Source organism: Alosa pseudoharengus, unplaced genomic scaffold, assembly GCF_046254945.1.
Source record: "Alosa pseudoharengus isolate Yale_2024_CS ecotype anadromous, Long Island Sound unplaced genomic scaffold, YU_APseudo_1.1 YU_APseudo_1.1_scf_22, whole genome shotgun sequence".
Taxonomy (NCBI): domain Eukaryota; kingdom Metazoa; phylum Chordata; class Actinopteri; order Clupeiformes; family Clupeidae; genus Alosa; species Alosa pseudoharengus.
The window spans coordinates 24,197,951-24,219,932 of NW_027468680.1; the positions used below are offsets into that span (position 1 = coordinate 24,197,951).

The following is a 21,982-nucleotide window of genomic DNA, read 5'->3' on the forward strand; positions in this document are numbered from 1 at the left end:
AGTAGCCTACCTAGCGCAAGTTGCGCGCGACAGAATTGTCTACCACAGAAGTGATTATTAGTCAGATCTGACTTTTGAGTTAACGTTATGGAATAAGGTTAATCAGACATTGCGAACTTTAATAGTTTAACCTGAGAGAAACAGGTGTCATCGCTTAGTTTTGTTTATTTACAAGTATTCAACATTAGATCCCGGTTTTAGAAAAAAAAGAAGATATGGCCGCAACATCAGAGAACAGCCTTAGCGCTGCAAGTAATGCTAACATTACCCATTTCAATGTAAAATCAACTGGACCATCAAGTTCATTTCTTTCTTCTGAAGGACAGTCAACTCCATACCTTCTTGGCCCATACGCCAAGAGGTCATGTCCTCTTTCAACATCAGAGGCAGACACTCCACAGACAGACGCAAATAACAGTAAGTAGTTTTTACTGCTTGCTTAGCTAACTTTAGTTAGCATCACAGCTAACTTGTGCTTCAAAGTTCGCCGCCACCTACCTGAGCAATTTTTGACAGACATAACCCCCATTGACTGTATAATGTTAGATTCAGCTCTGTCATTAACATACGGATATGCACTTTTTGAAATTTTTGGGGCAGTGAAATGTGAAGAGTGAAAAAGTTGCACATAAAATTATTGTTCACAATTGACCTTCAGGTGAATTACTGTCAAAGTTTTAGATAATGAGCAGTCAGTAAACAATGTTTCTTTGTAACAGCATCTGGTCAGTTGAACAATAGTTTCAGATCTTTCAACCGAATTTCAAGGACTCCAAGGTTGAAAAGAACACCAAGAGCGTCCACGCCTCAGACAGACCACACAAGTAAGCTTATTTGTTTATTAAGCTCCTATCAAACATATTTGCAAAATCTTTCCAAAATGAGTTAGCAGATAAATGTGTTGCACCTTGGAATTGCCTTGGTAATATTTGCATCCTCTGAGTCTGTGCTGTTACTGCTTCTTCATGTTGGTGTGAAAATATGGTTCTTGCTTTGGCTTTCTCTGAGTAATTTTCTCTTGTTTATTTGTCTCATAGCAGTGACAACTGGCTCCTCTGCAACATCAACCAATGCTGTGTCAGTGATAGTTGCTGTGGTGGAAGGGCGGGGGTTGGCCAGGGGTGAAATTGGCATGGCAAGCATTAACCTGAAATGTCCGGAACTTATACTATCACAGTTTGCAGACACTGGTACCTATGCAAAGGTGTGTTCATAAGTAAAACCTATATTTATAAGTGAATGAATTTCATCATATTACAATGCATTCATTTTTACATGTTCATTGCTGCTACTGATAAAATTTTGTGCAAATGGTTAGCAGCACACTGGGCTTCACAAGTGCGGATATACTCCATCCATGCAACTGACATTAGAGCTGTTAATTAATTTAATGTTCCATCATATAACCCTAAAAGATAAAGGATAAAACCATTGATATTTGCATTCCTCGCTGCCTTTCTATTACAGGTGGTAACCAAACTCCACATCTTGATGCCTTTGGAGATTTTGATGCCAGACACAGTCAGTGAAAAGGGCAAGGGCACAAAGCTCTATAACCTAATCACAGAAAACTTTCAGGTATATACAGCTGCTCCTCTACACAAACACAACCATGCTTAATTACCCTCATACCTGACATATGATTTTATATTTAGATTTTTATCAGGATTAAAGCACTTTGCAAGTTTAACTCTAAGGGCTGTATTTGGGGCAGCCGTGGCCTACTGGTTAGCACTTCGGACCTGTAACCGGAGGGTTGCCGGTTCGAACCCCGACCAGTAGGCACGGCTGAAGTGTCCTTGAGCAAGGCACCTAACCCCTCACTGCTCCCCGAGCGCCGCCGTGATGCAGGCAGCTCACTGCGCCGGGATTTGACAAGTGACAATGCACTTTAGAATGTCATGATAGGGCCCTAAAACTGGTGAGCTAGTAGCGACCTAGCATGCAAAACCTTGCAAATATCACCAAGAGTCTTATTGACACACTTCTAGAAGCTTGTTGTCAATGTTGTACTATGAAATGCTTTCTTTCTTTTTTGCGGTGCATATCCAGGATGGCTGGTAGGAATGACAAGTGTTTATCTGTCCTTCACATGACCATATACCATCAAAAATCATTTGTAGATGATACCAAAAGTAGTTGCATGATAAACCATATCTGAAAAAGTGGCCAATTGTTGCACAGTGTTGCTTTAAATGATATGGTCATTGTAACTGTATGTACACACCGCCACCGACTTCAGCTGCAAAACACGCTCTGGCAGTCCCGTTTTGGATGCTTGAACCTAGGTATTCCAGAGGCCTGCTGAAATGTTCAGTTATATGTTACATTTTAAAAGAATTGTTGGGATAACGTACCCCTACACAAATTAACTTAATTTGATATTAAACATTACTTTATCAAGAAGCAATACAAATATGAAATTGGGCTTGTCTCAATTTTGAATGATGGTCATTGAGAGCATCTGGCAACTACTATACCTTGGAAAGTATAGCCAGTATATCGCTACTATTCATAATAGTAATGTCATGTAACATTATTCAGCCTATAAAAAACACTTCGGACACCATGTTAATTTGATTGATTCTCTATATCACTCATATAGACCTTGAACAAGTATTACATTTTTCTAAACACTAACTTGGCCTCTCATTTTCATTAGTACAAACACTAAATGGAACAGATGTTTTGAATGAACTGAACATAGGTTTTGTATTCTCAACTGTGTACACCTCATTTTGAATTGGTTGGCGGTCTGAACTAGCCTGGAAATCCAGACCCAAATCTAGAAAGAATTAGGGTCTGGCTATGAGTAATGAAAATGGCCCAACTCGAGGGGCGGCACCAAGCATGCATTTGAAAATATCACTGCACGCAATAGACCGCAACAGTCCCGCCCAATGCTGATTCCGGAAGTAAGAATTCAATACAATTTCTCCATTGACAACTGGATTACAAGTTGTTTTTCTCAACTTGAAAGTTGAATTTACTCAATGGAAACGGTATGAAGTTAGTCATTTTCTTGTGTGAGATTAAAATAGAAGCATGTTAAACCATCGTTAGGCTGCAAATGTTCGAAATATGTTAGTTTGAAAAAGCTCATGGGATGAGTAGTTCCTTCGCTCGGAAATTAAAATATGTACACAGTCTTGTACCTTTGCCTTTTTTCGTTAATGTGTTTTTGCTCGAAATTATATGTTGTATGATTATAAGACATGTCGTAGCTGGTTAGCCTAAGGCATGGTCTAAAACTCTTTATACGGATTTTTCCAGATGTAGATGGGAGAAATGAATGGGAAACTTACTTCCGGAAACTAAGCTCTCTCTGAGAAGGGGCGGGACTGTTGCACTCTATTGGATAACACCACGACCAATGTTTGCTGACTGATTTCGGACTTTGACGTAGCAGGGCTGTCGTCGTCTGTTTAGCTCGCCTCTGGCCTGCCTATATCAGAAACACCGATGTGATTGGTGCAGCTTGGCTCCAATGGCATGGGTAATGAGCAACATTACAGATTGCCAGAGTGACTCGCTGAGCAAATTCAAATTGTGCTCTTGCGAGAACTCTGGATTTCCAGGGTAGGTCTGAACCGCGTCATAGCTCATTCCCATAAAGTTTCAACTTATATTACTGCTTGACGCTCTGGTTGTTCAAAACTCCCAATTCGCGATGCTGACGGAGTTGCAGCTTCTCGCTGCCGAGAGAAGCCAGCTTTCGTTGAAAATGAATTACTTCCGGTAAAAAGTTGGCGGCTGTGTGTACAGTAAGAGATTAAAAACATTGTCAAAAATACTTCTTGATCGATTTTGTCTCCACTGTTGTCCAGAATGTGACTCTTACCACCGTACAGAGAAAATATTTCAATGAGAGAAAAGGTTTTGAGTACATCCAGCAACTTAGTGCTCCAGAAATAAGCACAGTTTTCATGGAAGTTCAAACTAAGTAAGTTACCCTGTCTAGACCGGACACACACACACACACACACACACACACACACACACACACACACACACACACATTTTTCAGAGTTTTTAACTTTTTGGATCCATCAGACAAGTAGCACAATTTTATTACGCTGCCAGCACTGCGTAGCCACATAGGGTTGGTCAAAGTTGTAAACACCAAGGCCAGAACAAGCGAATGGTGGATATTATGCTATTATGACTAGTCAGGTAGTCAAGTTATGGAGTCCATGCCGACGTCTGTAAAAATAATATGCTGTGGGTAAAGGTGTGGTGTTTTTGCAGGCGTCTGGTTGCCAGCATGTATGCAATTTCTCCTCTAATTGATGTGTGATATTTACTCACATCAGTCATATATCACTGTGACCTGGATTTTGGTCAACTATTTGGAAACTAATTTCCTCGCCCCTGTTACCCATGGGCCTTCTTTTCTTTTCTTTTCTTTTCTCTGATTGTCTAACACTCTGTAAAGCGCCATGAGACATGTGAAATTGAAACTATTATGCTTGGCAGAAAAAGGGCTCTGTTAATATATAAATTTATTAGCTGAGAGTTAAGTAGTTTCTTTGGACAAGTCATCTCAGTTTTTCTTTGAGGGAGTAGTCAATGAAAAACTGAGTATTTAAATCTAAACTTTGCTGATTTAATGTAATGTGTAATGTTTATGTAATTTGTATCTTATCTTTCCAAGATACTACTGTCTTGCTGCATCGGCTGCTCTTCTTAAGTACTTTGAATTCGTTCAAAATTCCATTTATGCCCCACGATCCCTAAAAGTGAGTTTCCAAGGCAGCGACCAGACAGCTATGATAGACTCAGCCTCTGCCAGCAACCTGGAGTTGGTGGTCAACAACAGAGATCACCGGTTGGTTGCATCTTGAAGTGTGATTGCTTTTTTGTTTAAAACTAACACTAGCAACTGCCTAATGCCTTCAACACCAACAACGCCAGCAGATATGAACATGTCTTAAGATGTCTGTCTTTATGTTAAGGAGCAACCATTGTTTGCTGGGTGTGCTGAACTACACTAAAACACCAGGAGGGGAGCGACGACTTCGATCCAACATTCTGGAGCCTCTCGTGGATGTGGATACCATCAATATCCGTCTAGACACCTTACAGGTCTGACAGCCTATTTATTATAGTTCTTATCTCATCCACGAGAAATCACATCATGTACCATCTGAAGGTTCATTAATTAGGGGTCCAAGCAGTGCAGCTAAAAGTGGTTGTGCAGCAAAAACCGTTTGGTGTCCAGGAATGTGAAACATCACAATATGGTCCCAAAGACCTGCCCACAGCGGTGCACAGTCATGGCCGTGAGGAATATCACATAGCCATGGAAGCCCAAGAAGTGTATACCAAATAGGAGCTTACATATTGCATCGCAGTACATGTATAGCGCCACCTAGTTAAAAATGAAAAAACAAAAATTAGGTGTTGTAATCGCAGGTATCTCTGGCTGACAGGGTCAAAACTGCACAAAATTGGAGGTGTAGGATCATTCTGACACCCTCTGAATGGATGCCAAGTTTCGTGGAATTCTGTTCATGGGGGGCCATACAATAAATTAATTTATGTGTAAATTCACAGAATTTCGGGGGTGAAGTCGGGGGGGTGGGTTCCGTGTCATCCTTGTGAGGCTACGTGCTCAACAAGTTTCGTGCACCCCGGGAATTGTTGACACAAAATCACTGAAATCGCTGTGCGGCTATTCTCTATATTAAATATAGGGCTGACATGATTTGTAAATCCTAACATTGTTTTTTGCATCCCAACTTTTGCGAAAATCGGGTTGTAGATGACCCTCACTGATTGTGGTCTGCTAGAGAGGAAATGATGGATCCAGTGGATTAGCAGTGATGGGACTTGGACGATTTCATAGTTCATTGATTACCTGATGCCACTGGATGGTATTGAGCTGAAATCTCTGAAGACGTGTGTGACATGGTGTCTGTGGCTGTCAAGGTCTTGTACAGTGTTTCCCAGAGAACTGAATTCCATTTGTGGTGGTTGGCTTGCAGAATTAACTTGAATGCAACAGTTTTTAACAAATTAGCACAGCGTGGCTATGATGCTAACCAGATTTAAGCACAATTTAGTACAACCTGGAAAATCATTTTGAGGTGGTCAATGTTGATATTGTGGTGGGCCTGCACAAATAAGTCAATGTATGGGAAACACTGTCTTGTAGTATGCTGTGTCCAGGTGTTGTAGTATGCTGTGTCCAGGTGTTGCAGTAGGCTGTGTACAGGTGTTGTAGTAGGCTGTGTAGGAGAGAGACCACTGCATCCTCTGTGCCCCTCCTTTTCCTGTATGCAAACTGAAAGAGATCCAGGAATGGTGAGAAATGTTGGACGGGATGTTTTGGACCAGATTCTCAAGGCATTTCATTATGCTGGAGGTCAGAGCTACAGGCCTGTAGTGGTTTAACTGTGATTGGTGGATTTTTTTGGAACAGGGATGATGGGTTATGTTTTCCATGTTGCTGTGATTGAGGTTCAGCGTTATCTGAGAGAAAGAGCAAAGGGTTTTTCCAGATGGAAAAGAAAGAAAATGTAAAACCCTATACTGCAGTAATGGGAAGAGTTATACCATTTGACGGCTACTGTTTTTTTTTTTTTAAAAGACCTTCTGTGGCATTCTGTGGTGTTTCTCTGTTGTTTCATTCCTTGTCATGAATGGTATTTTAATGACTGGGAAAGACATAATTTAATGAACATGGTTCTACAAAAACCTAAAACCTGTGTACTAAACTTACTAATGTGTCACTTAGGATCTGTTTTTTTTTTCTCGGACTCGATTGTGGACAATATTAAACACTCTTACTCTTGTTGCTTTATCCTCTGCAGGAATTCCTAGAAGACGAGGAGCTCTTTTTTGGCCTGAAAAATGGTAAGATGCCCTGTTTGTGAAGACTTGAACTCTCTTAGATTTTGGCTGTACAAAACAGTCCTACTTGGAGCAATATTATTGTTTTAGTTGAGGCAATGTTATTGTTATTAGTTCAGATGATTACATGTGTAGTTTTCCATGCTAACACTATCTTCAATGACATATCTATCGTCAAATGTTATGGTAGGTGCTACAACTTTTCAGCCTCTTAGCTGTGTTAAAATCACTGTAACTTAAAAAAGAATTATGGATAGACAAATCTAAGATTTCATTTGTGAGATGCAGAAGAAATGCTGGAGGATTGTTTGACTTCATCTGCCAAAGCATAGTAGAGGAAGTTATTGAACACATAGTGGGAACAATAACATATGACTCCCTGCTCCGCAAAAGCCAATGTAGTGCTTGCAAATGTAGTAATTCAGATGACAGGACATTTATTTTCTATGCACTGTGATTGTGCAACTACCTAATACAATTCTGTCTTTTCGCAGCCATCTCACATTTTCTGGATATAGATCAGCTGCTGTCTGTCCTCATCCAGATTCCAAAACAGGAGACGGTAAGGTGCTGGAGTTGAGGTGTGAGCTTCTATACACTATTTATTGTTTAGGTATGATGCTTTTATGTGAAGCTATACACAATTTGGATGGTGGTGGGAGTTGGGTCTACAGCCTCATGATGTAATGACTTGCATGCATCACAGAATATTTTAGATGATAAAACAAATGAAAATGGAAAATGGCAAAAATGATGGTACCCATAACCAATATTTTTTGGGGCTTTTTATGCCTTTAATGATAGTACAGTGGACATTGACAGGAAGCGAATGGGAGAGAGAGTCGGGGTGGGATCCGGAAAGGACCACGGGGCGGGAATCGAACCCGGGTCGCCGGCGTGCAGGTGCCCCAGCCAGTTGCGCCAAAGCTGGGGCCTATGAAACAACTTTTTAGGGAAAACGTCAGCAGGATCCTATGAATTGTTGAAATGTCTTTGTACGAGGTTCTCCACGTTAATGTGTAATTAATGTGTTAATGTATGTAATGATGTAGGTTGATGTTGTGTCCTGTTTTAGGTCCAGGTAGCTGAGGCCAAGATCACCCATGTAATTCAGTTAAAACACACCCTGGAACTAGTACCACCTCTGAGGGTAAGAGGGCCAACTTGTGCAGATACAGACACTGCTGAATGCTGTTAAATATGATTTGTGCACAGATACAGACACTGTATTTACATATGTCTAAGGGCCCTAATTTAAATAATAATAATAATAATAATAATTCATTTTATTTGTGTAGCGCTTTTCAAAGACCCAAAGTCACTTACAGAATTGGGAAACAGAGAAGGACAACAGTACCACACACACACACACACACACACGCACAGACACACACAGACACACAAACACACACAAGAGCAGCAATGAATTAATGATTAAAAAGTAAATCATAATGGTACATACATCAAAGACAAGAGCAGTAATGGAATGAGGAATGAATAATAATAATACAGACATCGAGGACAAGACATGAACAATAACAGTCACAGGTTATGGTTGTGGGTAGGGGAGGTCGTAGGCTTGTTTTTAAACGGGATTTGAATGTTGAAAGTGAGAGGGAGTCACGGACAGATTGGGGGAGTGAGTTCCAGAGTCGGGGTGCTGCTGAGGAGAAGGCTCTGTCGCCGAAGGTTGTGAGTCTTGATGGTTTGGTGATCAGAGTGAGTGTGGAGGAGGATCGAAGGGCACGGGAGGGTCGATTGAGGGTGAGGAGATCGGACAGGTAGGACGGGGCCAGGTGATGGAGGGCTTTAAAAGTCAGGAGGAGTATTTTGAAGGTGATGCATTGTTTGATGGGGAGCCAGTGGAGAGCGAAGAGGACAGGAGTGATGTGTTCACAGGACCAGGTGTGGGTGAGGAGGTGAGCAGCAGAGTTTTGAACCATTTGGAGTCTATGGAGGGTGTGAGAAGTGATGCCAGAGAGAATGGAGTTGCAATAAATGATGAGCAAAGTCAAAGTGCAAAGTCCCTTAAAGAGCACAGTGTCTCATGCATGAAGTAAGGGATAATGTATAGAACGCCGGTCATTATTGGGAAAATAAGTCCCTTCAAGGCGGAACAAGACCCCTCCGCTGCGCGTTGGGGTTCGGTTCGCCCTGTCGGGACTTATTTTCCCAATAATGACCGGCGTTCTATACATTATCCCGCTTATTACACGGCTACTTGCCAAAACGAAATAATATGATATGACTTTGACATCACTTTAGCCTACATAGCCTAGCCTATTTGTTACCGTTCATCGTGGCATTTGCTGCTCGCAACAACACACGCTGATTGAATCAAACATTCTTTAGAACACAGCTGATCAAGCGTCTGCTTTCACTTTTAAATGAAGTTCCAGTCCTTGCGTAGTGATATGAAAGACCTGAATTAGAAGCACAAACTCCGTTGCCATTGACAGCGGTCATCATTTTTATCAGAGGTCCTTTCCTCAAAAATAATGACAGCTAGAACTTTGGGAAATCCCATTCAAGTCAATGGAGCGTTCTACTTGCCTTGTGAAGAGCCGTGTAATAACTAAAGCTATTGTGTGCCGTTTGGAAGCATTGAGCTGATCCACCAATGTTTAGGTTTAGGATTTTGCTCATGGTATTAAATTGGCAAAGAGATTTTGCCCTTTATTTTTTTTTTACGATTTTGCCACTTAGATAAGGGCCCTAAATCTGTCTGAATATGTTAATGTTGATTAACATTAGCAGCAGTTGTTCCAGCTTCTATAGAGTAAAAATGTTGTGGTGAATTTCCATGCAGTGCTTCATACCTAACTTTGCTAATGCATACACTGCAAAAACTGCTCATCTAATAAAATCTAACCAAGTTGTATGAATCTCATATCAAGATCAAAAAATCTAGTTGTTATTGTTTTCATACAGAGACTTACGCGTGAAATCACTAATCTAATTTTAAGACGTTTCAATCCTGAATTTCGCTGCCAGTGCGTTAAACAAATTTGTCTTGATAAGACTCCTTAAAATAAGTCAAACTCTTATTAAATGAAGTTAAAATTATCATCTGAGAGAGGTAAGATAAGGTAGGTAAGTCTCTTCTTTATACTAAAAAACAACACCAAATAGATTTTCTGATCTTAATATAAGATTAATAACATTTGGTTAGATTTTATTTTTTGCAGTGTGTGTATTGCATATTACTGTATGTGGCATCTGACGTGTTAAATATATAAATGTTAATGATTTGAACAGGCGGTCCTAAAGAACTGCAAAACAGCACTGCTCACTGCTTATTCTACTATGCTGGAAGATAACAGGTGAGAGGGCATGTGTGATTTTATCTCAACTTCAAATTTTTAACAATGTCATACTGTATGAAGAATATCATTATCATATCAAATTTTAACTAAAATAGGTTTTTCAGAAAACACAAAAAAGTTAACCAAAAATTGAATTGAATTGAATTGAAAAAGAATTATGCCATTATTTTAGGAAGCTGACAATATCAAATATTAAGTTATCTAATATCAGATCTTTTATCATAGAGCATCATTATTTGCAAAAATCACTCTTGAGGAAACAGTTTAGAAATAGTGATCTTGTTGCCGTATATTTATGGATTCCTCACCATGTGCTCCCCACTGATTTGCTATCTTGGTTGGTTTTTTGAGAAGGAGAAATACAAATTCACAAAATAAAACTTGGGCTACAGACACATATTCTGAGAGGCATATTCTGTTTGTTATGATTAATTAACGTAAGTACAACCCTTTTGAACCCTGCACCTGGTGTCTGATCATTTATTTTTCCGTCAAATTAGTGAAAGTGGATTTTGACACACCATACGTTTTAGATCATTAAAATAGGGCCCCATATCTGTATCATCTTACTCCCTCAATGGCACATGAAGATAAATGTACAAATGTTTTTTTAGATTTAGAGTCTCTTTCTATATTTAAATGCAAAGCGCACATTTCACTCAAGCACATTGAACAAATCCTTCTTTCAGTAGTATGAGGGGGTTAAACAAAAATACTTAATCACTGATGTACAAATAAATTAATATAAGAGGTAACTTCACTCACATCACCCTGTTTTTAATGTCTCAGATTTGAACTCATTCTGGAGCAGATCAAGACAGTGATCAATGATGATGTCAACTACATGAATGGCAGTCTGAACATGCGCACACAAAAGTGCTATGCTGTACGGCCTAACATTAATGAATTCTTGGATATTGCCCGAAGAGCATACACTGAAATTGTTGATGACATCGCAGGTGATTTTTAACTTTTTTTTAAGCAGTTGTATTAAATGTTTGTAAAAAGAAAGAATAATAATAATTAAAATGACCACCATTTAACAGTAGTAAACCGTTTACAAATTAATTCCGATGGTGTTAATTCAGATGTATTTGTTATTAATGCACAGGATTAGTGGATCAGGTGGGAGAGAAGTACAGCCTGCCCCTGCGGACCAGCTTCAGCACAGCCCGAGGATTCTACATCCAGATGAGGCTGGAGGGTGTGGCTTTGCCAGGAGGACAGATGCCCACAGAGTTCATAAAGGTCAGACTATTACTCAATTGCTAATTAAGGCCATCCATACAAATATGTTTGTTTAACATATCTGGGCCGACTCAAATTAGCCCCGACACAATTGTCACTGTCTTTTCTGCCAACTATAACTTTCTGTTGTGACAGAGCAATATAGTTTTCCTTTTCAAACTACCCATACATTTTTAAAAGAACATATATTAGCACCATATTAATCATACTTTGACTGCTCTGTAGTAAAATTAATAAAAAAGAGAAGAGACTGCGAGTCACTTGGCACAATAGAACAAATAGGCTCTATGCACGACTTCTCCTCCAGCATGCACAACTCCTCCTCCTGTCATAGCCTACTGATGTTACTGAACTGGTTAGATAACTTTAGCTGTGTTGTTCAATAAGAAATAGCCTACTATATTAAAACTGACAGGCTAGTAATCTGTCATTTTCTGTCATAGCCTACTGATGTTACTGAACTGGTTAGATAACTTTAGCTATGTTGTTCAATAAGAAATAGCCTACTATATTAAAACTGACAGGCTAGTAATCTGTAATTTTCTGTCATAGCCTACTGTGTACAGTGCAAACAGGAAGTTGATTGCCCAGTGTCCCGCATAGAGTCCATGGTGGAGATTAATTAATTGACCAATGACTGATCAGAATTTTGAGAGATTGTTCAATTTCCATTGTATTCAAAACAAGGGGATGGGGGGAGGGTCACCCAAATCACCTAAAACCCCAAAAAAACCCAATACCTACCTGCAGTACCTGCCCATCCTGGCGTGAATAAATTGTATATTTTCACTACTCCTTTATCCTATGCTTAATGATCAGTACACCTTCAGACCATTCAGGAACTCTGATCTTATCACTTTTGTGTAGTGACATGGAAAATTAAGTCACCCATAGTTGGATCACAAGCCTCCATTTTATGCAACAATGACAGGTTACAAAGTACAAGAGCAACTATAGCTTCACAACAGCAGATCTGATACGAATGAACGATCGCTGTGATGAGGCCTTACGTGAGATCTACCATATGTCTTATGTGTGAGTATCATACCAGTAATAAGAGTACCACACAGCTAATGTCTTATGTAACTCTCCTCAAGAGATTTTTCATGTTTTTTTGTTTTGTATTTTACTTTCTCTTTCTCTTAGGGTGGTGTGTAAGTTGTTGACTGTTGTGACTGATCACATTCACTGCTTGTACAAGCTGTCTGATGCCGTGTCCATGCTGGACATGCTGCTGTCTCTAGCTAATGCGTGCACAGTCTCTAAGTACGGTATGTGTCCTCGCAAAACCTCTGTATACACTTCATAGAAGAAAACAATGGAATGGCAATATTGTTTATTGTTTAATATTGAAAGCAAACAGCTGATATGGGTCTTATTATACGAACATTAAGGACAAGGTGGAGTTTCTTTAGCTAATTACAATAGTTTTTGCACCTTGAAAGTGCAAAATACACATACATTTACCACATGTATGTGTATTTAGACATGCCTTTCAAAAATACTGGTAGATAAACATATTCTTTTCTAATTTAAAGTTGCAAATGCTTGTATATGTTGTAATGGTTTGTATCGATGTTAATTGTATACTCTGTAACAAAAACCCACTTCTAGTGCGCCCTGAGTTTACTGACACTCTTGCTATCAAGCATGGCCGCCACCCTATTCTGGAGCATATTGCTGGACAGCAGCCTGTCTCCAATAACAGCTACATCTCTGAGGGCAGCAACTTCATCATCCTCACAGGCCCCAACATGAGTGGCAAATCCACTTACTTGAAGCAAGTAGCTCTCTGCCAGATTATGGCTCAGCTCGGTTAGTGCTTAATTTTTACTAAGTAATTGTGTGTGTGAATGTTTAGTGCTATTATAATAAGTAAAGGTTTGTATGAAATAATCTATGCAATTCAGAACTTCTGTCTCATCTTAAACCCACTCAAGTAGGCAGAAAGATACATTCCTTTAACAGGAACCTGGAGCAGATCCCAGCTAAAGAGGGTGCCCCATCGACATAAGGCCAATAAGGGAAGTGTTTAGGATACATAGATTGTGTGTACATATGCATAAACAAAGGGGTAGATTGAGTAAGGTAGAGAAACGGCAGTACATGAAAACACAGTGCTCTCCCTGATCTTGTACAATGGGTGCACTTTCCAATGGCAATACTCCATATACAGTATGGTTGGACTCCAAAATAAGCCATTAGGCTTTTTAATATTTTAGAGACACAGCAGTAAGCTGAGGGGGCAATGGGAGGATAAATGGACAAGCTGCAGCGACTCAAAGCAAAGCAAAGATGAGAAGGGACTGCCTATAGGTGTGCCTGAAAAATACTCATCCATAGAGAGACTTGATTTTATCTATAGATGTATATTTTATGTACAATTATTATCACATCTGAAAATTGTCAGTCCTTAATCAAATGAGCATCTATTATCTACCTATTATCTGTTATTTATTGATTAAAAGGGAACTATGCAGTTTGTTTAGCTTAATTTACCTTAACTTCACAGCTTCGGAGTTATTTTGGGCGAATGGTGGCAGTCTCGTTTCCCCCTAGCGTCTTTGAGCAGAAAAACCAGCCTTGCAACTTTGGGCTGGCGGGGCCGCCCGACTTAGAGACATAAAGTCTCGCAGCCTCACGATGTAACGAATTGCTTTACTGCGCTACACACATACACGCCAGGCACCGGCTAGAACAAGGTAGCGATGGAGTTTCTCAGACATTCGTCATGGCAGAGCCAGCGAAAAGAAACAGAAAGCAAGTAAACCGTTGTTGGAGGAACAGGGAAAGAGGAAACGGAAGACTGACCGATTGAGGAATGTCGTAAAATATATACTCTGAAGCTGTAGGGGGAAGCTCGGCAGAGAAACCTGCGAGAAAATAGCGAAGAAATTGCCAAAACTGCATAGTTTCTCTTTAAGTGAAAACATGGTGAAATACACAGATTAACAATTGTGCATAGATCTAAGATCTAAGTTGTAAATGTAAATGAGGTTTCTCGGCCAAGTATACTTGCGTATACAAGGAATTTGGTCTCGCATTTATCCCATCTGTGAATTAGTGAACACACAGAGCATACAGTGAACACACAGTGAAGTGAAGCACACACTAACCCGGAGCAGTGATGTGCACCGTTCCTGGAGTCACTGCAATACCGGGGTCGATGCATGGAGCGGACGGAGTAAGCCCCTTCTCCGTCTCCCTGTTCCAAAAATCAGTTTAATATATGGTCCTCGGGTAGAGGACGTATCAGATATTAAACTGATAAGAACATATCCTACATTTGATCTTACCCAAAAGGCCAAGAAGCGATTTGTACAAAAAGAATGATACATGTGGCCCACCATATTGAACTGCTGACTGCTGTTGGTGCATTCCCTCTATATTATATCGGAGTTATGTTCATACTTTGTTGCAAAAGACGCATGTTTGGTTTGTTTATTTTAGGGACCTCGAGAGCAAATCTTGTTTAGTGCTGCTTTTAAAACCACTAACACACAATTTTCCCCATAAGAATATTCATAATTGATCATTAATTTGTATATAATGTATGAATGTGTGTGCGTGTAATGTATGCGTGTATAATGCATGTAATGTGTGTGCGTGTTTCTTTTAGGGTCATTTGTACCTGCAGAGTATGCTTCATTTCGCATTGCGGACCAGATCTTCACAAGAATTGGAGTTGATGACGATCTTGAGACAAACTCTTCCACATTTATGGTGGAGATGAAAGAGGTATGTTGAAAAAAATGGTAAATACCATATTATTAAATGAAAAGAATATTAATTTGATGTAGTTACTTCGCTTGACGGGTAGGCCTATTTTAGTTTTAGTATAAGACAATTGCATGAATTGGAAAATGGCCAGTACATTCAAAGGGTATAGGCTATCTGGCATTAGTCTTCCGATGAGACAGCTGTGGTTTAACATTTTTAGTTTGTTCCCCATTTCTGACCACTTCCTTCATTATTCTCATGAATCCATATGATTGAAATTGTCACTGTATGCTATCTGTAAGCTATCTGTTATTACATTTTTCAGTCTTTTCAATTGCATGTGCTTTCAGGTTGCATATATAATCCACAACGTGAGTCATCGTTCGCTCATCATTATTGATGAGTTGGGGCGGGGCACTAGTGCAGAGGAAGGTGTTGGAATCTGTCATGCGATCTGTGAATTCCTGCTGAACATGAAGGTACCAGTCTCAAAGATTAATTGCATTGAACACTAAAGGTTTTAAAATCATGCCCCCAGAGTGTAGCACTGTAGCTGCATTGCTACTCTAGCTGCTGACTGCAGCAACTCGAGCTAGGTAGCATACAGTAGTTTTTTTTTTTTTTCCGTACTGACAGTACTCAGTGACCTCAACAAACAGAGGTCTATGTGAAAAATTGCCTTAGTTTTCCTTTGAGCTCTATTGTGTCCATTACGTGGTAATCAGTCTGTCAGTCGGTCAGTATTTGCTTTCTTTTGCAAACACTCACTTTGGGGACATAAGGGATATAGCAAATGTTGCCTTATTCTGATCCAAGCAGAAGTGTGGATTCAAGGAGGATTTTAGGACCAAAATGGCATTAAATTTAAAAATAGGTGAAATTACAATACAGCGTTTGTGTCATGCCATATACATTTATTTATATTTTCACTGGATTTGTTCAGTTGATACTGAAAGTAATTTATTTGGATGCCAATAATTGTGTAGCCCACTATGTCCTAATTTCACTGTGACATTTTTACAGATCAAAATTACATAATCCAGCTAAACAGCTGTTTTGAGTTAAGGCTATATGTTTATTGTTAAGCTTATTGAATAACTTCCTGATAGAGAAGACAAACCATTTTGTGGAATGATGCATCATCATTTGAAATTTGCAACGATGACGTATCTCCACAATCTCTGGTAGCCTATAAGTGATATCACGCTCTGTCTGCCACTTGTTGTCTGTAGCTGATCGAAATGACATAAGCCTAAAGCTTTGATGTAAGGCTATATGTTTAGCCTATTGAATAACTTAATGATATATAGAAGACAAACCATTTTATAGAAAAATGCATTATCATATGAGATTTGCAACGATATGACTCAAAAACGGTCTTTGGTAGCATAAGTGACGTCGCTTATGTCACTTATACGGGCATTCTGAAACGTTAAATTAAGCACTATTATCCTATCGCTCATTTAAATTTGGGACCTTGCAGTCAGAATTGTCATTTGTTTATTCAAAGTCTCAAGTCCAAAGTAGCCTGGGCTATTCGAAGTGTCAGTTAATTGCACATCATTTTTACGTCATTTTGAATAGACCCGTGCATAGAACACGTGCATACCCGTGTTTGTTGGCGTGTTGTTGAAAATCTGAGGAAATATTTTATGGAAGCAAACTGCATACAGGGCATTTTTATTGTTAATGTCAGACATGATAATCATCCAAACATCTTGCATCTTAATCCGTGCTGTGCCCTGTTCAGTACTGTCAAAACTCTGCTCTCTGTCTCTGGTTCAGCGGTGTGGTGTGTGATAGGGTGAGTGGCTACAGTAGAGCGGAGAAAGCCAACGTGTGCTTCTTTTACCGATATATTTTGCATTACTTATCCAAACAACGTCAAACTTGGCACTGCACTTACTCGTGCCCGTAGCAAGACAGTTCAAGTGTGAAATCAATCGGACCATCGGTTCGAGAGATATGCGAATAACAGACAGACACACACACAGACAGACAGACGTTCCTGCATCTGATTGATAAGATTACATCAGAAAAATCAGTTACGCTTTACTTGGATAGTTCACCCACAGAGACTTAAAGAAGCCCTATGCAGGTCTGGTTATTCCTTCGCTGTTTCTGGGTTTTCGCCTGATTTGGGCTCGCATTATTCACGACATAGCTCCCCCTGCAGCTTCGGTAGCAAGTGACTGCTACGCTAAACCCCCAATAGCTAGCGAGCTAGCATCAATAAACCAAGCTAAACACATAGGGCTCACAATAAAACGGTCGAGCAAAAATCACATTACAAAAACGAAGTTCACCCAAAGGTAGGCTACTTACAATTTCAACAGCAACAAAGCCAAGTCGGAGTCCGTTTTGCAGTCTTCTTAGAAACTACAATCTGACTAAATCTGACTACATTTTTGAGTATTTCCGCCGAGTTACATCCGGATGTGTTCCGACCGTGACCAGAAAGTTGCATATTCGGTTTTTCCGCGTAGAAGCACTAGGGGGAGACGAAGCACCCACCAAACGACCCAAAAAGTGTTGTAGAACCATCAGAACGACTCTCAACCTGCATAATTAAGGTCATTTTTGCTAAAATTGTTGCATAGGGCCTCTTTAAAAGATCATCTATTGGCCCCAGTTGTGGCGCAACTGGCTGGGGCACCTGCACTGTACGCCGGCGACCCGGGTTCGATTCCCGCCCCGTGGTCCTTTCCGGATCCCACCCCTGCTCTCTCTCCCATTCGCTTCCTGTCACACTCCACTTTCACTATCATTAAAGGCATAAAAAGGCCAAAAAAATATACTTTAAAAAAAAAAAAAAAAAAAAAAAAGATCATCTATTAATATTCAAGTTCAGTATACAATTATTGTTGAACAATTATTGAAACATCAAAACAACAAAATATATAGTAAAGGAAAAAAGAAGCAAAAAAAAACTCCGCTCCCCTCCGTTGACCAGCAGCAGTTTAATAACACTTCACATTACACACCACTATGCAGAATGTCTAGTACTGATATATTATAAATATTGAATGAGTAATAAATATGTGTCATAACTGAAGGAGTACACTGGCAAATAAATATTACTCAACATATGAGCAAATGAAAAAAGGCTTTGAAAAAGAAAGATCGAAGGAAGAGAGAACGAGAAGTGGAAACAAGCAAAGCAACCGACATTAATACGTTGAAATACATTAATAGCCGACATTAATACATTAATACGTTGAAATACATTAATAGCCGACATTATTACATGAATACGTTGAAATACATTAATGACCAACATTATTATATTAATATGTTGAAAGTCAGCTTGCTGACAGTTTGCGGCTTCATGTATTGCAGGCTTTCACCCTGTTTGCCACACATTTCTTGGAACTGTGCCAACTGCAGACGCTGTATCCGAATGTGGAGAACCAGCACATGCAGGTGCAGCACACCCATGCAGAGGGCAGTGAGCGCGTGCTGTACACCTACCTGCTCAGCCGCGGGCAGTCTGAGGAGAGGAACTATGGTAACACACACACACACACGTACACACACGTGTACAGACACACACACACACTCACACACATACACAAACATACACACACTCACACACACTCACATACACAGAAACACACACACACACACACACACACACACACGCACACACATAGTCTCATAGGCGTAATAATAATCATATCATCTTGATGAATGAAACTGTCACAGAGCATGATGAAGTGGGGGGCTCAATACCTGCCCTGTCTTGTACATGTTAGATTCTGTTTTATATGTCTCTCTTTTGTATGTGTCACAGGTATTAGAGCAGCAGAAATGACAGCTTTGCCAAGGACCATAATTCAACAAGCCAAAGCAATTGCTGCTAAAGTGAACCAGAAGTTATGGGTATGCTGATTTCACCTTAAAACTGTTAAGTACACGTCACATACATATTTTGTGTATGCCATCTTTCACACATACGGTCATATGTATCAAATGGTCATATGATTTGTTGCTGCAACTGTAATTCACATCCCTTGCGTTTTGTACATGAGGGGTCAGTGGCCACATATTCCTACTAGGAACGTTGTTGAATTTTGTGAGAAGGAAGCCTGTGATCACACACCCCACTTATGAGATCTTTGTGCATAAACTACACACACATTAGCATCATGGGAGGTAGAAATTGACGTTGATGAAAGGCTTTCTTATTCACATTAATATTGTGGAGCCTGCTCTTGGACAGCACGAGAGAGGATGGGGACAGTGGAAGAGTAGTGGTTAAGGAGCTGGGCTAGCATGCAGTAGTAGTGTAGTGGATAAGGAGCTGGGCTAGCATGCAGTAGTAGTGTAGTGGCACAGGAGCTGGGCTAGCATGCAGTAGTAGTGTAGTGGATAAGGAGCTGGGCTAGCATGTAGTAGTGCAGCGGATAAGGAGCTGGGCTAGCATGCAGTAGTGTAGTGGATAAGGAGCTGGGCTAGCATGCAGTAGTGTAGTGGATAATTAGCTGGGCTAGCATGCAGTAGTAGTGTAGTGGATAAGGAGCTGGGCTAGCATGCAGTAGTGTAGTGGATAATTAGCTGGGCTAGCATGCAGTAGTAGTGTAGTGGATAAGGAGCTGGGCATGCAGTAGTAGTATAGTGGCTAAGGAGCTGGGCTAGCATGCAGTAGTAGTGTAGTGACTAAGGAGCTGGGCTAGCATGCAGTAGTAGTGTAGTGGATACCGAGCTGGGCTAGCATGCAGTAGCCTGAAAAGTTGTGGGTTCAATACCCTGCTTCCACCATTGTGCCCTTGAGCAAGGCACTTGCTCCGGGGACAGTGGCCATTGTAATATAATTGACATAATAAGTCGCTTTGGATAAAAGCGTCTGCTAAATGAATAAATGTAAATGTTTATTTGCGTTTACTTGGATGCATTTAAAGGACTCTCTTCTTTCAAGGTCTTGTTACAGTCTTTACACCATATTTTTTACTTAAATGTCCCTGTTAATATGCATACTGATTGTTGTTCCTTCTATTTCATAATAAGTAATCTTGAGACAAGTGATTGATGATCATTAAGCATGTTGTCAAACTCTTCCCTAGGCCAAACAACACAGTGACCTTGACACTGTTCGTCAGCGAGCTGTCTACCAACTTGCCACGCGTCTAATCCAGACAGCACGCAATTCTCAATTGGATCCAGACAGCCTTCGACTCTATGTACAGGGGCTCAAGAAACAATATGAGGATGAGCTACAAATAGCCTCAGAAACTGCTGTAATATATACTGAAGAATGAGAGAGAAAGAGAGAGAGAAAGACTGCGACTGAGTCTGAGAAAGCAAAGAAACAAAATGTGGACAGTATTGTACCACATCCTTTTTGTAAAACCAAAACAAATTCCCGCATCTTCATCCCTTTTATTCTTTAAAAAAAAGAAGGTAAATAAATTATTTATTTTCAGAGATTTCTATAAATTGCATTAGTGACTACATGTGATTTCTGATTGTGTGCAATTTCTCACACCGACATACTCACAGAAATGAATGCCAGGAAGATGTCAATTTTAATCAAAAATTTGACAATTAACATCATAAATATAAGAAGTGTGGTGTGGGATATTATTACCTCACACACAATGTCTGATAAGATGACATTGCACCCAGGCATTCTGAATGCTGTCTTTATACATGTCTTATCTGAAAAACAAATAGAGTCATAATAACACCAACACAACAACAACAAACCGTTCAACAGCATCCAATTCAGTGCCTGTTGCTACTTCTGTATCCGTTCCATATTCTCAGACTCATTCCTATATTGTCACATGTCCACTAAATAGTCAGGCATTGCTGACCTCTCCTATTGTAAACATCACAGAAAAGCCTTTAGGGCATACAGCCAACAATAAGGGCCCTAAGGGTCTGAAACACCTGATCAGAGATGCAAAGTTTAAATACCTTTAGGGCGTGTCCAGTCCACATTCCCTAAATGAACAGCGTGATTTTGAGATCAGACGTCTGGCATATTGTTCAAAAGGGTTGTTCTTATGTTTCTTAATCAGTCCTGGGTGTGTTTTGGGCGTAACATCCTTTAAACCAATGAAAGTGACATCTGTCATTCCTTTTAAGAACCAGCAGTACAACTTCAAACAGTGTGTCGGTATTTTGTCACTCAGTGCATCTGAAGAAATCTGCTTGCACGATTCCACTAATACTTGCTTCACTAAAACCTGTGTGTGACTAGCAAAATTATAGCTTACATGCATGTGCACTCGCCTATTATTTGAACTCTGAGGCAAACTGAACTGAAACTAAATTCACGTGGTCTCATAGGCAATGACACAACAGTTCTACACTCAGTTATTTACTTTCACTATTGACTGTTAAGGGGTTACAATCGAAAACGTAGCATGAAAAAAGCTAAATTTACCCCAATAATGTTCGAATCATTGAATAAAATCTTAAGGATATTCAACATGAAAATGAGTTGTTGCCTCTGGGACTCATTGCTGGGCTGCTTACATCTCATCTTCACCGCTGTGCTTTATATACAGTTTTCGCTATACACCAGGTTTTTCTTGGTCAGTGGCATAATGATTATTAGTGGGTGTAAGATTTTTGGATCATGCTCCTGACCACACCTATTTTTTTTCCCCCATTGGCACACCCGTGGGCGCAATGTTCAATAAAAGTGGAGCGCATGGCGGAAAATGACTGACTGACTTGGGTGTTAGATATGAATAAGACTTCCGTCACGCTTGGTGCCACGTTGAGCCGGGTGTAAGATAGGGTCCTAACTAGAAACAGTCTTTTTATGTTATTGCAGTAATAAGGGTGCAATGACAGGAAACAATCCCATGAAATGTTAGTCT

General features: G+C 40.0%; 1 protein-coding gene and 1 non-coding gene across 2 annotated transcripts; one reads left to right on the plus strand and one right to left on the minus strand.

Moving 5' to 3' along the window:
- The first annotated feature begins 215 nt into the window (after nt 1-215).
- On the plus strand, nt 216-20,690 carry msh4 (mutS homolog 4). The gene is made up of 21 exons (XM_076299791.1): nt 216-417; nt 720-824; nt 1,038-1,204; nt 1,468-1,578; nt 3,828-3,943; nt 4,655-4,828; nt 4,956-5,085; nt 6,816-6,858; nt 7,350-7,417; nt 7,931-8,005; nt 10,114-10,178; nt 10,971-11,140; nt 11,293-11,429; nt 12,361-12,464; nt 12,576-12,700; nt 13,044-13,244; nt 15,049-15,167; nt 15,500-15,628; nt 18,489-18,657; nt 18,943-19,031; nt 20,213-20,690. The coding sequence occupies exons 1-21, from the start codon at nt 216-218 to the stop codon at nt 20,405-20,407; spliced, it is 2,694 nt and encodes an 897-aa protein (XP_076155906.1). The 3' UTR covers nt 20,408-20,690.
- LOC143139955 (U2 spliceosomal RNA) lies at nt 14,554-14,745 on the minus strand. The gene has a single exon (XR_012990481.1). It is a non-coding gene; the product is annotated as a U2 spliceosomal RNA (small nuclear RNA).
- Nucleotides 20,691-21,982: the final 1,292 nt, after the last annotated feature.